The sequence below is a fragment of the Ambystoma mexicanum genome, chromosome 2p, assembly GCF_040938575.1.
Source record: "Ambystoma mexicanum isolate Mex_15411 chromosome 2p, UKY_AmexF1_1, whole genome shotgun sequence".
Lineage (NCBI taxonomy): Eukaryota > Metazoa > Chordata > Amphibia > Caudata > Ambystomatidae > Ambystoma > Ambystoma mexicanum.
In genome coordinates, this window is record NC_090923.1 from 770,811,446 (window position 1) to 770,828,563 (window position 17,118).

Genomic DNA, 17,118 nt, shown 5'->3' on the forward strand with positions numbered 1-17,118 from the left:
CAGCATGGTCTGCATCAGGTAAGTGCACCCAAGCACTTCCATAATGAGCCTGGCGCCTATGGCGCCAGGCCTGATGTCTTTTATGAGCCTGGCGCCATAGGCGCCAGGACACTGTCCAAAGGGCCCCTATATGGGGTTGCTGGGTCCTTCCTTGGGAACTGGATGTCCGCTTTCAGGGACGCAGGGCTTGAACCAGCTCCCCGGGAGCGGGCATCATGACGGCGCCGACCTGGAGGAAGGAGGTGTTCCCGTTTGTATCAACTTGCGGGATCTGTGCACAGAACAAATCACAAAAGACAAAGCATGCAGGTCTCTTATGGCCTCTAGAAATCCCTCCAACACCCTGCCACACATTATCCCTTGATTTCATCACGTATCTTCCCCCCTGTCGAGGCTTCAACACCATTCTGGTCGTGGTAGACTTGTTCTCAAAGATGGCCCACTTCATTACTTTGAAAGGCCTCCCAACTGCCATCACCCTGGCAAAGGTGTTCCTGGAGCAAGTTATCCGCTTACATGGATTCCTATCATTCCTGATATCTGACCATGGCAGCCAATTTGTTTCGAGGTTCTGGAGAAAGAGTAGCGAACTCGCACAAATCGATGTTTGGCTATCCACAAGCCACCATCCCCAGAACGACGGCCAAACAGAGGGGACAAACCAGACCTTGGAGCAACTGGCCAAGGCCAAAGAAAGACAGAAAAAATTTGCAGATCAACATCAGAAAAAGGCCCCCGTCTGCCAAATCGGAGACACTGTATGGTTAACCTCTCGGCACATACCCTTGAAAGGGCTCAGAGCATTCCGGCGAAGATACCTAGGCCCGTACACCATCAAGGCGATAATTAATCCTGCCGCCATGAAGCTAACTCTACCTCCTAACATGAGTTTTGCTACTGAAACTTACTGCAGCCCGGTACATGAATCAAAACACATCCAGAACCTGTGGCACCAGGAAGAAAGAAGAAGAAGGACAACAGGTCAGTTTTGGAAAACTAAAGACTTACGCGCACCCTGCAACTTAGACCCTGCGCAGCCACACTTACCGGGTTACGGTGCGCAATGCTCCATCTCTTCGCGAGCTCATCCAAAGCAGAGTAGGTCTGAGCATTTTGCCCCACGGACACCAACTTTATCTCGGCTCCTGCGGAGGAAGGAAAAGACACGTGAGAGAAAGAACATCACGTAAAAGCTAATTCTAACAGCAAGGACAATGCTAAAACACTTTAAGAGGGAGTAAGCAAGACGACAAAAAAGAAGACATAGTAAAACAACGGGAAAAGTCAAGAGAAAGAGAATTAACAAGTAGGAGACAAGGAAAGACTTACCTTGGCAGATCAGGGCAGGCTAGTCTTAGCCACAGCCGGACTGGACAAGCGGACCAGTGACGTAACTTGGTCCATCAGAGCCTGTGCCCTGCAGCAGCACCCCTGCAACGAATAGCAGGATGAATAGCCCACCAACCACAAATATCTGGTGAGGAGCATTCAAGGGGAGAAATCAGTACCTAGCGAAGGGGAAGAGCAACCATGGAGGGAGGTCTGGGCGGACACATGTACCAGTAGCCCACAGCTGACCTTGCTTTCCCATCCTAGTAGCAGACCCAGAGCAGACTATATCTCCCGAGTTAGTGAGCCCAGCAGTCCAGATGGGTGTCCTTCCAACAATGCTTGACGTCCCTGTGGTGACCAGGTGAGCGTAACACCGGCGACACCTCAGTCACCAAAGATAGATCTCTATTTTTTGTACCTACATTATGACACTTGTCAAAAAATAAAGCATGTGCACATTTGCAAAATCATGCTTTCAGGTCCTTTCCAATGCTCCTTGCAAGTTTTCTGGAAATCCACCCATGTTTCATTTTTTCAAAAGTGTCTAACGTATGCACATACAATCGTCATATAACCTAGCCCCCACTTGATAAAATCCATTCAGACTTTACGAAAACATGTATATCTAGATCTATAATCTTTTTGCAAACCTTTGTCTAGATTTGTCAAAAGGCACCACATTTATAAGCCTTTACAATATTTTGGGACCCCCCCTCTAATTAAGCTCCCTCTTGACAAAATCCTACCAAACTTCGCAAAAACATTTATATCTGGATCTCCTATCAGTTTGCCAAATTAAGTGTAGATTCGACAAATGGCAGCTCATTTATAAGCCTTTACATTATTTTGGGACCCCCTCTAATTTTGCCTCCTCTTGGCAAAATCCCACCAAACTTCACAAATACATTTATATCTATATGTAGTATCAGTTTGCCAAATTAAGTGTAGATTCGTCAAATGGCACCTCATTTATAAGGCTTTACATAATTTTGGGACCTCCCCTCTAGTTTTGCCCCATCTTGACAGAATCCCGGCAGACTTTGCAAACTCATCCGGGATCAGATCAAAAATATAACTACAAAATTTCATGCACTTTCGTTAAGTAGCACCAAAGTTATAAGCCATCCAAAAACTGCCCCCAAACATCTGAAGTGTCCCCGAACTTCACAGGATCACAGGACTGTTCGCGGACTTTCGCGGTGAAAAACCCACCATTTTTTTGCTTCTTGCAGCCATATCCCATTGCATCAAGGCATTCACCTCCCCAGAGATTAATTGATAAGTTTGACAAGTGCAATGTTGTGTTTTATAATATGTTTTTACCGCGATGTCCGCAGACACCGGCCGCTGTCTGCAAATCCAAGATGGCGGGCGTTTCCAAAAATCTGACGCACCTCACGCTTCATCCCAGCCAATCAGCAAACATGTCGCGTGTCCGCGGACATGACGCAAGCTGATTAACCAATCAGTGTCCTGTCCGCGAAGAAAATAGGGAAGTGTGTCCGCGGAGTGAACATAGATATCACACATTTATTGAGACCTACTTTTTGGTCATTTAAAAAAAAAAACACTAGACGGATTTTCACCAAATTTACAAAAGCACGCTTTCGGGACCAAGCCCCCGCTCCTGCCGCTAATTTGGTGAAATTCCACCCAGCGGTTTGGGATGTAGGTGCGACAGAAATTTTCAGTCTATGGGAACAAAAAGAAATGTTGGGACCCCCCCTATAACTTTACGCCCCCTGGACCAAACCTAACCAAACTTTGTAAAAATATATATATTCTTTGTCCTAGGGGGGTAGGTGACTTCAAAAAGGTGAGATTTGCAAGGTTTGTGAAATGAATAGGGGGGGGGTGGTGTTTGGATAAAGCAGACTGGGAATTTTGGGAAATAGTGATCAGAGTGTCGGGAGTAGAATGATTGGGAGTATTCAGATAAGACACAGGAAAACAGGGATTCTTGGAGATGTAGATTCCGAGTGCAACTGGGTTTGGGTTTCTAGGGGATTTACCATATACAGAGGGGTCGTTGGATTTAGGCAAGGGAGGTTCATTGGGTGGAAGAGAGGTAGATGTGGTACAGCCTACAAAGCCTCAGGGACCTCATCCTCCTCACCTTCTCTCGGTATAATACTGCATCTCGCCTGGGAGCTTCCCCCAAGGATAACCCTGGGTTACCCTACCCAGGTGATCCTCCCTCACTCATCCACCCCCAGCGAGTAGGCATCATCAGGCTAAGTGTATTGATGTATAGATAATATTTAACACATGTATGAGCCATGATTTATAGAGGAAATATATGGACTGTACCCCAGATGGGATATTCATCATATGTGAGTATACTCATAGGGGATACAACCATTAACAATAAGAAGTAATACTGGCGAGTAGCTTGCTGATGCCATGTCTTTGGATTTCTTTGCATGCAGTAGCTGGCAGAGGCTGACATACAATTTTTCCCGCACTGCAGTGCACGGCCTAATCATAATGGCCTAAAAGTAAATGAAGCCTAAATAAAAAAGGCTGGTTATGAGTTGTTACTGAGAACATTTTAATGGTATTATTTAGAATACACATATGATGTATAGGTAGATAATTGGAGAGCAGCACCCTTGATTTGCAAAGAGGGTGTAACGATTTTAAGGCTCCTTGTCGCATATCACAAGTGTGTCTTGCCGAATGGAATAAGGCAACACAAATGATAGCACCCATGCTAAAAGAAGGTTAAGTAGCCCCTGAAGAAGTTCTACTGTTTGATTCAGATTAAATAAGAACAAAACATGTTGGGCAATTAAGGAGACAGCAGATCTTTAATAGGATTTAAAGTGACGCTGTAAGGTTGTGCAAATTATTTAGCACTTTAGTACTTTATAGTCTCGGTTGACCATTGAATGGTTTTTAAAATGAATTATTGTATTTTACATTGTGTTATGTTTGTTACTGTACCTTCTGCTTAAGATGAACCCGCTGGGTGTATACTGATTGAGCAAGTGTTTATTCAATGTTTCTAGTCAATCCACCTGCTTCTGAGTAGTCTATACTCCACCTACGTCAGTAGTCCAAGGGGGTTTCTATATATATAAATAGAGTCTTGTTGTTCCAGGGATAACCCTCCTGCTGCTATATCAAAGCCCCTGGCAGCTCCCAAAGTATACTTATATATCTAGTATAGCTTTGTATCATGCAATATTAGAGTGCATACACAATCCTGTAGATATCAAAACATTGAAGACATGGCACTAGAAAAAGTTTTCAGCTACGACGACCGGTGTGTCACCAATTTATTGGCTAATACTTCAACACTACAAATTTAACCAACTCAGATGAATTAACTCAAACGAAAAAAAATATTGATGAGAACCGAACTTCACCGCTCCATCCTACTTGAATACCGATAAATGGCACGCTACCACAAGAACTGATTGTACACAACAAGCCAAGACTGTTCTTGGACAACAAAGAATTTAGGATACATGGCGCTATATAGCAAACTAATATGGAAGAGATTGGATGATCCTGATCATAGATACGGTCAAAGAAATGGTGGACAAAATAGCGATCAAATTGGATAATCAGGAAGAAGAAATAAACCGGTACCTCTATATGTTTTTAAGAAACGCCTTAACAAGATTAAAGCAGAAATGTTAAGGTTCAAAGAATATACAACGAAGGGGAGGATTAGCAGTATGAAAAAAGATCTAAGCACCTTCAGTCAGGAAAAGGCCTTTCCATTTTCCAAAGAGGCCTATAAATATCAAGAGGGAGAAAAATTCCAACAAATCCAAACAAAAAAGCATGTAGGATTTGGAAATACTTCCTACAGCTCCATGGAAGAAAGCTCAGGAGAAGGTAACAGATCCAGAGGAAGAAATTACAGCAGAGGGAATGTCACAAATTGTAGACCAAGAGGACAGAGAAGAAGAAGTAGAAGAAGTAGAGAAGATGGTAGGTCTTTTTTAGAACAGGACCACAGACTATGGGAATTAGAACCGAGAATAAGAAGATAGTCATTATATCAATGCACAACTGGACCACTACTGAATCACTCATGCTGAATAAAGGACTCAGATTGGTGACCACCAAAACACATGATAGTTTTAAATTCAGAACTGAATTTAAACAATTCATGCAGAAAAAACATCTGAGACAAATTTTCCAGAATTAATCTTATGACAGCATTCTTAATGAATCCAGACTGAAGAACCCTTCAGACTTTATACCTCCCCCGCTCAGCCACAGTGCCAAGGCAATTGTGTTAGTAAAAAGAGTCCTAGCGGACCTAGAGAAAATGAAAAAACCAATATCAGACCACTTCCAATAAAGAAAGAGAAGCCATACAAAACCTAGCCAACAATAATGAAGTTATAATACGAAGAGCTGACAAGGGTGGAGGCATAGTTCTTATGGACTACATACATGAATGCAATAGACAACTAACTGGTCAAATTAGACATAGTCCTCACTAGCAGACTGAAAGGCATAATCAAACACAAAGTGGATAAAGCTCTTCATAGAGGATGGATATGCAAACAAGAAGCCTCATTTCTTGTAAAAGAAAGTCCTAGAGTACCATTATTCTACATCCTCCCTAAATACATATATATCTGGAAAGACCTGGCAGACCAATAGTCGCCGTGATCAACTCAGTCTTGGAACCATTGTCTAAATTTGCTGACAGATATTTAAGACTTCTAGTAACACAAATTAAATCATATGTGAAAGACACTACAGCCATCATGTGTCTAGTGGAAGGAATGTCTTTTGACCCTATGCATGACTCTATGATATGCCTGGGCATAGTATCATTGTATACTATGATCCTGCAAGAAAACTCGCTTGAAATGTTAGAAGAACTTCTTTATCTAAACCATACTCCTAATGAGACACCTAATTCATTCATACTCTGGTGTGTAGAAATGAACTTAACAGAGAACTACTTTATGTTCCTGGATACTTTTTATCAACAAATCCATTGCACTGCCATGGGGGCAACTGTTGCTCCGGGCATAGCAAATCTAGATATTGAAATGCTAGATGTCAAAATGCTAGAGGAAATGAAGATTTGTGCTAGCCTGAATCACTACAAAAACAAGATCAAACTATGGAAGAGGTACATCGATGATGTGCTGGTTATTTGGGAAGTTAATAATCAAGCAGGAATCATCAAATTTGTAGAATGGCTATAATCAAGACATATGTCTACAATTCACAATGCGTTGGACTGCACAGCAGATTAACTTTGCCTTCTCACTTCACGTCTCGGTTCCCTGCATTTCCATTCTCTGCACTACCGGGCTGTTTGCAGCTTCTCAAATGAGGGCTGAACAATATCTTCAGTCCTTCTTCCATGTTTATGTCCCCGTTCCTTACAGGTTGTCCATATATACTTCCTGAACTCTTCTTCATCTCAGTACTGATGTTTTTGTCTCAACTGGGTTAACTGGACTCTTCTTCGTCTTAGTTTTTCAGCAGAATTCATACTTACAGCCCCTACTCTTCCTCATCTCAGTACATTTAAGGGGTTTGGTTGCTCTACCTTACATAGTACATAGACGACTGTGGAATTATATTACCCTGTATAGGGTAGGAGGATGAGGTTGGGTGTGGCACCTTTGGGGTATACTGCATTATTCCTGGGGAATCTTTCCGAATCCCACAAGGGGGTCCATCCCCATGAGATCTACCCGCTGAGTACTACCCTGAGGTGGACTATCGGTTAGTGGCCTCACATCCCTGGCCTCATGGGAAGGGGCTCACCCTAGGGAAGCAGGAACGATAGCCTGGGATTCATCCCAATAGAAATAGGGCAAACTTGCCCTACTGCTAATACCGTGCAACTTTGCACTTGCACCTGTGCAACATTTCTGTAATCTGGCTACTGATTTGTTTTAATCTTGATTCCTATAACAAGAGTTTAGATTAACTTTTGGTTGAGTTTCTATGTTAGGATGCTAACCCTAATAAGACCACATACATTTGACTATGAAGATTCTCTGAAAAAAGAATATTGCAAATCTATTGGAACCTTGAAGAAAGAATGTGATACAAATGATCTACGATTTAGATTTAAAAAATGATGCTTACAAAATATGAAAATTGGTTAAGATAACACAAAATAGTTCTGAACATAAAAGCTAGTGAACAAATGCTGAGTATATAGAAATAACACAACATTGTTTTGGCAACATATTAATAATACAGGATACAAACAAGTAGAAGTTTCTAGAAGATAATTGGGCTTTATAAAGACATGTGAAACACAACTGAATATCAAACCCATTTTTGTTTTTTATATCTAGATTTTATGAGGGATCATTCGGCTTCAACGATATCACATCTAAAAGTTCAAGAGCAATGGGTTCTAATAGATTCCTTAACCTTATCATGAAAGAAAACCTTATTTCATGTATTCAAGAAAATACTATCTGAATCCATAATTCCGTCTTCCTAGCTTACCAACTGTATAGTATCAATATTTTAAAAAGGAAAATGGCCCAGTCCTTAGAATTATCGACATCTCCCTTGGATTTGTCTAGTAAAATATATGCCCATTTTGTATGTCCACATCATCATGAAAAATGGGCAAAAGCTAACAATAGAGTTTTGAAGTTTTCAAACAGGCTGTAAACGAGCGATTGGTTATTTGCTCAGTGGTCTTATTGTCAAAACTACTAAGGATAAAAGCCTGGACAAAAGGTAACTCCCCAGTATACATGGCATGTGTAGATCGAACGTCTGCATTTGATTGAACAGACATAAATCAGTTGTGGAATAGGTTGTGGAAATGGAATATCCCAGATGTTTGTAAAAACCTCTCAAGTACAGAAATATGAAAATACATGTGCATATTAATTATACTAGTAATTATTCTAACCAAATGCTTTCCCTCTAAAATTGGACCTTAACATTGGGGTTGCTTTTGTAGACAATAAAACAGTATTTGATCATTTGCATTGGGAGGCTTATACCCAAGAAAACATCCTATTAATAAATGTTAAGAAATTTGTGATAATGGCTCACAAAAGTGACAGTGAAGCAAAAATGGTACATGCATGGACATCCTTTAAATATATCAGAACACCTTATGTATTTAGGCTATCCTTTATATGATAAGCTTAAGGCCAAAGATATCTTTAGGTTGAGGACAAAGTTTACCCTTTTGTTAGCCCTGATGAAAAAAGTCTTGCTCAAATATTGTGCCGTTTCCATCGTACCCTTAATTACATTTTATAATGTAAAGATCATTCCTGCATCGGCTGATTGGTTTGAGGTGATTCATTCTGCCAGTCAATAAGTGTTGGATGTTTTGGAGAGTACATATGGAAAGAAATCGCAGGTCTTTTTCAGTCCCTTCGTATTTCTCTTATTCGATTAGAATTGTGTCTCCAATGGATTTATTCAATTATTTGTCTCAAGAAACTGATGCGATTTTGTACGATTCTTTTTCCAGTGAAACGTTCACTATATGAAGATATTAACCACTTATTTGTTAAAGGTCTGTACCATCGTTTAGACAACTTCATTGTCGGATGTCCGCAAAATTTGGAGGAAATTGGAACCAACAGCGAAACCTTAATGAACAAAACAAATTAAATAAAATTGAAAATAAGACAACATGATTGGTTTAACAAGTATAAATTACACAAAGAATATGCCTCCATGCACAGAAAATTTGATGATTTACCTCATTACCTATGTTGATTTCAAATCGCAATTCTATGGGCATATTTAAGTGCTTTCAATTTAACATTTTGAGTTCACTGGAATTGATGGGCCTCGTGTAGGGTCCTAGCGAATGTATACAGGTATTGTTGTGTATGTAAGCGCTAGAATATACCTGAAAATTGGTATCCTTTAATTTTGGACCATTAGCATATTATTGAGGATAGATGCAAAATAATTAGGAAATGTGTTCTCAGCGTTGATACATTTAACCCCAGGATTTTCTGGCTACATAAGCTTGTGGTCAATCATATTTCTTTTACAATGGCTCGGGTGAGGATGATAAGAATCACATAGCAGGTCAAAAAAATGTTAGCATGTTTTGAGAAGTCATGTTAGTTGACAGTGAGACTAGAACGGAGATAGCATACTCTACACTATTTGGATTTTTAGGAAAGAATCAGAAAATATATTTCATTGTGTAATTGTTTTATCTATGTCAATCAAAATGTGTGAATTAGTTCTATTTTTATATTGCCTTTTAATGTGTAATGGTTAGGTAGGCATGTAAACCTGTGTAAGATTTTTGATAAACTAAGACAAAAAAAGCATCTTGGTCTTTCAGGACCCAATCAGTGATCACACCTTCACATTTTTACATGCACAATATTTTAATTGTATATAACTCACTACCACTAAATTGCAGTACTTCAATAGATGTGAAGCTTTTAGACAATACTCCAGAAGTTAAGTGAACACCTCATGCGGTTGACACAGGAGTCAACAGGCATTACAATAACGTGAGGCAAGATGCCTGAACTTCATAGAATAGTTAGAGACCTGAAACAATGAACTGCTGCACAACCTTTAGGAAAATAATCTGTCTGTTGAACCATTATAAATAGTATTTATTTTATTTAAAGTTTTGATAAAACACAAATTGTAACAGGAACTCGAACATGCATACATTATAAGAGCATTTGAGAGGGCTGATGATTTAAGTAGAAGTAGGTACAAAGCTGTTAGAGGTGGTAAGATTGGACATACACTGATGATAGACTATGGGGTTCAAAGAATAAAGTTCAACACTATGTAAGTCAGGACCCATAATGGGTGAGGGGCATAGGGCAACAACAGTGGAAATCTTTGGTACATAAGCTTAAATGTGTAGCACCCATAACATAGCGTGTGACACACTGAGATAACAGTGGACACTGCATCGTGGGCAGGGCCGGCCTTAGAGCAGTGTGGGTCGGGCAACCCCCTGGGGCCCCATGCCCCCCCAGGGCCCATTAGTCCCCGCCACGCCAGCTCGGGGGAGTCTTTCAAGGGCTCCCCCAAGCTGGCGTAGTGGGAAAAGGCACGGCAGGCACCCTTTTGTTATTAAATGCACCCACAGGAGCGAGGCGGTTTGCACTGGAATAGGGTACTCATGCTTGGCATGAGCGCCCAATTCCTGTGATTAACCCCCTGCGAGGCGCTGGAGCGAGTAGCTACAAAAAAGAATGTTGACCAGGGGTGCGCAGGGAGGGAGGGGTGCCAATTCGCCTAAGGGGCTGCTTCCGCTAAGGCCGGCTCTGACAGTGGGTGACTTTTTCCGCATCTGCCGCAGTGGATGCAAGCAATGAAAGCATTTGAAGGTTGAGGCACACAGAAGTAACATTGGGGACTGCACCAGTTTAACCTTACAAGCATATTTTGTTATATCACAATTTATGTCAGCCAGGGAATATTAGAAGCTGTATTGAAATTGCGACAAAGAGCCTGCAGAACACTTTTTTAAAATCTGTGTGAGGAAAATGCTAATGCTGGTTCTTAATCATCTCTTCTTAAACCTTTAATTTTCAATATGCCTTTTTATCAGTTCATTTAGGAAACTACTGGGGCCGACTTTAACTCTACCTGAGATGATTTGTTTTTCCTTTTTGTTTTTTATTTAACTTTCAGATAGAAATGTGTACTGTTTACAAATCACTGGGTGTTCCCTGTTTCTAGGAGTTTTATGGTCTTTTAGATAAAACAGCAGTTCCCAGACGCTCATTCTAGGTATGTCATCCCTTCAGACAATGGGCCTCATTACGGGTTTGGCGGTAGCTGTGCCCTTATTAAGGGCATGGCTACCGCCAAACTCGCTACCGGGCCGGCACCCCGTAATGGGCCATTACCGGCCCATTATTAGATGAATGGGCCAGTAATTGCCCATTTGCGAGTGACGGTATGGCCGGCCTCCCGATCCCCATTCTGCCCTACAGGGCAGAATGGGGGTCGGGAGCATGGTTGCACCGGCACCGTTCATAACGTTGCCGGTGCAATCACGAGTTCTGCTCGCGGGTGCTGGTCTGCACGCCTGGTCAGACCACACATGCTGTCTGGCACCGGCAAGCAGAACTCGTAATGTGGCAGAGAGGTAACAACAGCGCCGGTAGCACTACCAGCACCATTGTTGCTTTTCCGCCACATTCATAATGAGGCTAAATGACGTTTAAAATGCAATTTTGTTTTCATTTTGAGAACAAACTGTGCTGTAGCTTTATCTTTATGAATCATTTCACACTGCACCATCTGACAAAGAAGTCTGTGGGTCTTTGAAGCCTGATACTTTGTTCCATATCTGCAAAGTATGTTCAGTTAGTCCAATAAAAGGTATCAAAACATGCATCTTGTGTGATAGACATGGGGGAAATATATTGGGAGATAGAGGTAGTGTCATGGATGGAGGGTGAGCTTGGGGTTTGGTGGGATCAGGCAGGCAAAGAAGGGTGTTTTTTTTCTTAAGAGAAAGCGACGTTTAGATGACATTTGAAAGTAGGGACCTTGGTGATATTTTGATATCTGGTAGTAGGGAACACATTCCAGGAATACCTTCGAAGCTATAGGTTCAATAATTAATATAGATCTTGCACACCAAACGAAATGCAGCTTTCCACGATGCACCACACGAAATTCTGGAGCACACATAATTTGGTACCTTGCCCCAGATATCTCCTGAGCCTGCAGCTAATCTTGCAGAAAAATAAAACTATGTAAAAACAAAATTGCATTATCATTACTGGGGTGTTTGCAGCGAATGGAAGATATAAGAGTTCATTGCATGTGTATTGGGACATTGCTGTGGCTGGAAATTCACTACGCAACGGCATTTGAAATACAAGCTCAACAACAATGCTGGAGGAGGAACGATGACATTGCTACTAGACAAAATTGCCTGCCTCAAGCATAGAAGGCAATACGTAGCAGTGGAGGTCCGTCCATAATGGGTGATTGGGCATCAACCCACCACCCATTCTGGAAAAGCGAAACCAGCCCAGTGTAAACACTGAGCACTTTCGGAGCTACTTACTGCAGGCGAGGGAGTACTCTTCAGCTGGCTTTCAATGTCAAATGTAAACATAGTTTACCTTCGGCAGGTGGGGTTCACAACTTGCATGCCCATTGAGCCATGCACAGTTTTTGAGTCTCCAGCCTTGCATTGCCCAATGGGGATGCAGGCTGAGGAAGTGATAGGCTGAATGCACACTGGGGGCGCTCCTGTTCCTCCCCATTCATTCAGGTGGCCTACAGCATTGTAGATGGAGCATGCTGGCTGCTCCACACATGTGCAGGAACCTGGAACTGATCTCTAATTTCTGGTTGCTGTCTGTGCTACCCAGGAGCTGTGAGGCGACATGAGGAAGATTCCACACCAGAGTTGAAGTTAAGAAAATTATGCCAGCATGAATGTTTCTGTGTATGTATGCATGCTTGCGTGTGTTAATGAGCAAGTGCATGTATGTGTGAAGGAGCATGTGCATGTCTCATGGGAATCTGTCTGTGCCTGGGTTTGTGACGGGCTTTGGGCACTGATTTAGGGCAGGAGGGTTAGTAATGTTTACTGGGCAAAATGATAAAGGAAACGCAAGTGTTATTAAATGGCTACATTGGCCTAATTTGGTATGGCCAGTCTCATCATATACTGTTACTGTGGCATATCATTTCTGTACTGTGCATCAATGGTAAAGAAAACATGATAAGTGTTACTTCGTGGCTAGATTGGCCGGTTTTGAAGCTGCCAGTCTGGTCATATATGATTACTGTGTCATGGCATTTTCTGCTGGGCATCAAGGTTAAAGCCAACATTATGAGAGTTCGTTTGCAGCCATAAGGCCCGACATTTGTGCAGCCAGTCTGGAAAAGAGTTCTATTTTTGGCATAGCATTTTTATTTACAAAGTGAACAAAGTAAGCTCTTATGCGGGGATATTGGCATAAATTGGCAGAGCCAGCATGGGCAAGTGTTCTTACAGTATTATTATTGGTATTGTGCACGAAGCAAAAAGGACTATGTTTTTATGTGGGAATACTGGCATATGTTGATGCAACCAGCATATCTATGGATAGGCTCAGCTATCGTGAAGCTTTTTACTACACTGGTGTATACTGTGGGAAAAGGGATCATGAAAATCTGTTGGAAGATGCTCCAGCGCACTGGTGCTGACTTCCATCTTTTGGATTTATGCGTGAGTTACCCTACAAAACCAATTGCAAACTGTGAAGCTTTCGACACGATCTTTCAAAGATATTACTGTAAAATGCACCATTTTAATGCATTATTGTAAAATTGTCCTCTGGGGTAACCCTACATGTTTGGTTCGGGCTCCATCACTACACTCAGTTGCTCCCTCATATTTTTGGGAAAACTTTACCTCCCTCCAATTAAAAAACATCAGGAAATCCCACTGATCAATAGGTTTAATTTTGACTCCTTTAGTGTACACATGTCTATTTATGGCTTATTGGGAATGATGTACTTACGAAAGAAAAGGGACACAAATAAATAACTGGTAGAACATGGTAGCACCATTGGAAATATGGCACTAGCTGCAATACTGCTTTGTATTAGTACCAAAAAAATAATTGCCTGGGTGCAAAAATGCATTGAAAATATATGTTTTTGTCTTAGAGTAATTTTTGACCTAGTATATATTAGCACTAGGACAGGCATTGCACTTGCATCTGTGAAAAGTTAATACAGCTCATGTAGCACTTTCCAGCATTGTTACAATTCATTCTAACACTGACCACCAGGAGTGTGTATAGTGATGCAACTCACTTTGATGTAACATGGGCACAATGTAGTTAGTTCCTGCCTTTTGGTTGATTGGCAACGTTACAAATGATATGATGAGATACTGGGAACAACCAAGTATATGCCAAATGGGGGTTTTTCTCGAGCATTCCCATCACTATGTGAACGTGCCCCTAAGAACAACATGTTTTTTGTATTGTTTTTTTAAATACATGTTTTATCATTTTCAATCCATCAAATACAAGCAGTATACAACAGTGTTGAAAAAATATAATACAAGTAAAAAACAAAGAAAGTGTAACTTAAGTAATCCAATGAGAGATCTTACAAAAGCAGAACATAGCAAACAGATCAAAACATCTCATATTGTTGTAATAATACAGAATATCCCAGCCCCACTTTACTACACACTTGTCCCCGAGCACAATACACAAACACACAAAACAAAAAGAAAACAGGACAAACAATATGAGCAAACATTAGGTGCAAAAAGGGACGAGGGTCAGCCAAACCAGCAGATCATTATTCATACACACATTATAAGATTCCATAACAGTAATATTTTAAGCATATAAGTCATTGAAAATACCCCAAATTAATTGATAGTCTTCAACCAAATTTATTTTAGTATGTGAAACTGATTTCAACATACTCAGAAACCAGTCCTCAATTTGGGGTTTCCCATTAGACTTCCATTTCCTCAAAATCTGTTTCTTAGCCAGTAACAATGCTTTGTATGTCTAATTCTTAACTCCAGCTGATAACTTCAAACCATTTGGGAATAAGTCCAGAACACAGAATAGTGGAGTACGTGGCAGAACTGACTGTGTTACAAACTCCTTTCGGGAGAGGACTTGTGCCCAGTATTGAGATACTTGTGCACAAGACAAACACATATGTGTACTGGTTCCAATTTCGCTTTTGCAGTTCCAACAAATATCAGATTGGGAAAGTTTACATGCTTTCATCCTCCACAATGAGCAATACAAACAGGCTATAACCCTCTGTTGTGTATAGTGTTAAACTAGCTCCAGTTTGAATTTCTTCAGGCTTTTACATATTATCGACCAGTTGCAATCAGATATCTGCTGATGCATATCAGACTCCCACATCTTTCACTCTGGCCATTGCAAGGGCACTTTAGAGGTCACAGGGAGTAGGCAGTGGACCACAGATGCAGAGAGAGGGCAGTTCTTCAAAATGACACATAAGCCCGGAGGGTCATGGATCTTGGCATTTAATGGCAAGAAAAGGGATATCAAAATTCCTTGTAGCACTATATACTTTGATCTTTCAGAATTACGGAATTTATGTTTAAATTTCAAGAAGCCAAAGTCTAATCATATGCTATTCTATAGAACAAGTCTCAGCTTCCAAATACCTGCACACTGCCTCTTGCGCCAATTCAGCATTTTATTGTCAACCGTAATGGCTGGATTCTTCCAGATACATGACTCCAGAGATAGCAGGAATTTTGACTCACTTTTTCCATTCAGAAACCATATGTCGTACTGTAGGGAAAGGTTTTTCAAGACTAAGTCGATAACACATTGTAGGAAGACAATCCAAGGGTATAGGTGACACAGACTCCTTTTCCATGCCTACCCACATAGGGGCTGACTCAGAATCGTCATTAATCCAGTGTTGTAGATCCCTCAAGCAGAAAGCAGTGTGATATTTCCTCAAATGTGGAAAAGCAAAGCTCACTTCCTCCACATGTTTAATACACAGAAATGTCAGCATCACTCAAAACATCCGGCCATGAGCTCAGGTTCCTCCAACTGCTTTCTGGTTGACTAGAACTCTTACACAAATATCATTCTCGAACACTAGGATTGCAGTTTCACTCCAACACATTCAACACTTAACAAAAGACAACTATCCTTTTTAACACTCTGCTTTAAGACAGCATGATTCTCTTGGCTTTACCATAAAAAGATGCCTGGAATTACCTGGATATCAAAGAAGTGTGCATATCAAGAGGGGTATGATCAAGTTACGACTAAACAAAGAATAAACTGTCAATAAAACACAGAACAAAACATGGTGTGAATGATCATGCAAGCAAGGAATTCAGAAGGAGAGTAAAAAATCCATAGTCTACATATTTTCAGTATGTATTTACCTGTGCCGAGCGAGTGGTCATCAGTTGAAAGATGCCTGCAATCATGTGAAGCAGTGTGAGAAACTCTTTGTCTTGGTACTCAAAGCGCTTTCCAAACACGATGGAACAGATGATGTTCGAAACCGCATTACTGAAGATGTGAGTAGGATCGAAGGGTGATTCTAGGGGTGCAATAAAAATGGGTACTCACGACAAAGCGCTACATATGTCATGACTATCTAGCACATGAGCTAAACAATCTGTTCAAACCAAAAGAGGCAACCAAGTTCCTTTTTTAAAAAAAACAGATAGACTTAATTTAATGTTGTTAACAGTAAGACCATTTCTGAATGGATGGCAAAACTCTATTCTGGAGAGTTATTGAAGTGATAATGTGCACGGGAGTGAACTATAATTATAGAGTGTACACAAGTACATTGGAATAGACGAAACGAATTGCTACTGTGTTTTAATATACTGCCACCCTACAAGATTGCTGTGAAACTGGGCATGACGCTAACTGCCCCTGCTATGTCTGACTGCATTTAATTGTGATTTAAAGCAAAACGTATCTTGAGAGTGCAGTACATACGGTCCGTACAATCATACGTCGTGTTCATGGAATTGTTGCCTTTTATTAAAGTGATTGATGCTTCCGTCTATTTTGAGGAAGGGGAGAACTTTCAGGCTTGCACTTAAGAGAAAGTTAATATGCATATGTTTTATTTCATTCTTTTAAACCACTAAAGCAATCATCTGCAGTTATTTTGTGAATGACAATGGCCCATGCAAAACTATATAAATTATCCACCAAATTAACACTCAATTTGATTACTGTGGACGGCCATTTTAGAATGGATCTTCACCATTTGACGGCAACCTTTACAAGGTAACAAACATGGATGGATTACTGGAGGCCTGACATCCTTCCCTGAGGACTGATCCTGCCTGGAAGT

At 40.9% G+C, this 17,118-nt stretch overlaps 1 protein-coding gene across 2 annotated transcripts in view; it reads right to left on the reverse strand.

The window, feature by feature from the left end:
• LOC138566775 (cytochrome P450 2A4-like) overlaps positions 1 to 17,118 on the reverse strand; it is a 758,785-nt gene that overhangs the window by 489,925 nt on the left and 251,742 nt on the right. For both annotated transcript variants that reach the window (XM_069644423.1, XM_069644424.1), the window contains exon 4: positions 16,184 to 16,344. In XM_069644423.1, the coding sequence (XP_069500524.1) occupies positions 16,184 to 16,344 (161 nt within the window). The remainder of the gene's footprint in view (positions 1 to 16,183; positions 16,345 to 17,118) is intronic.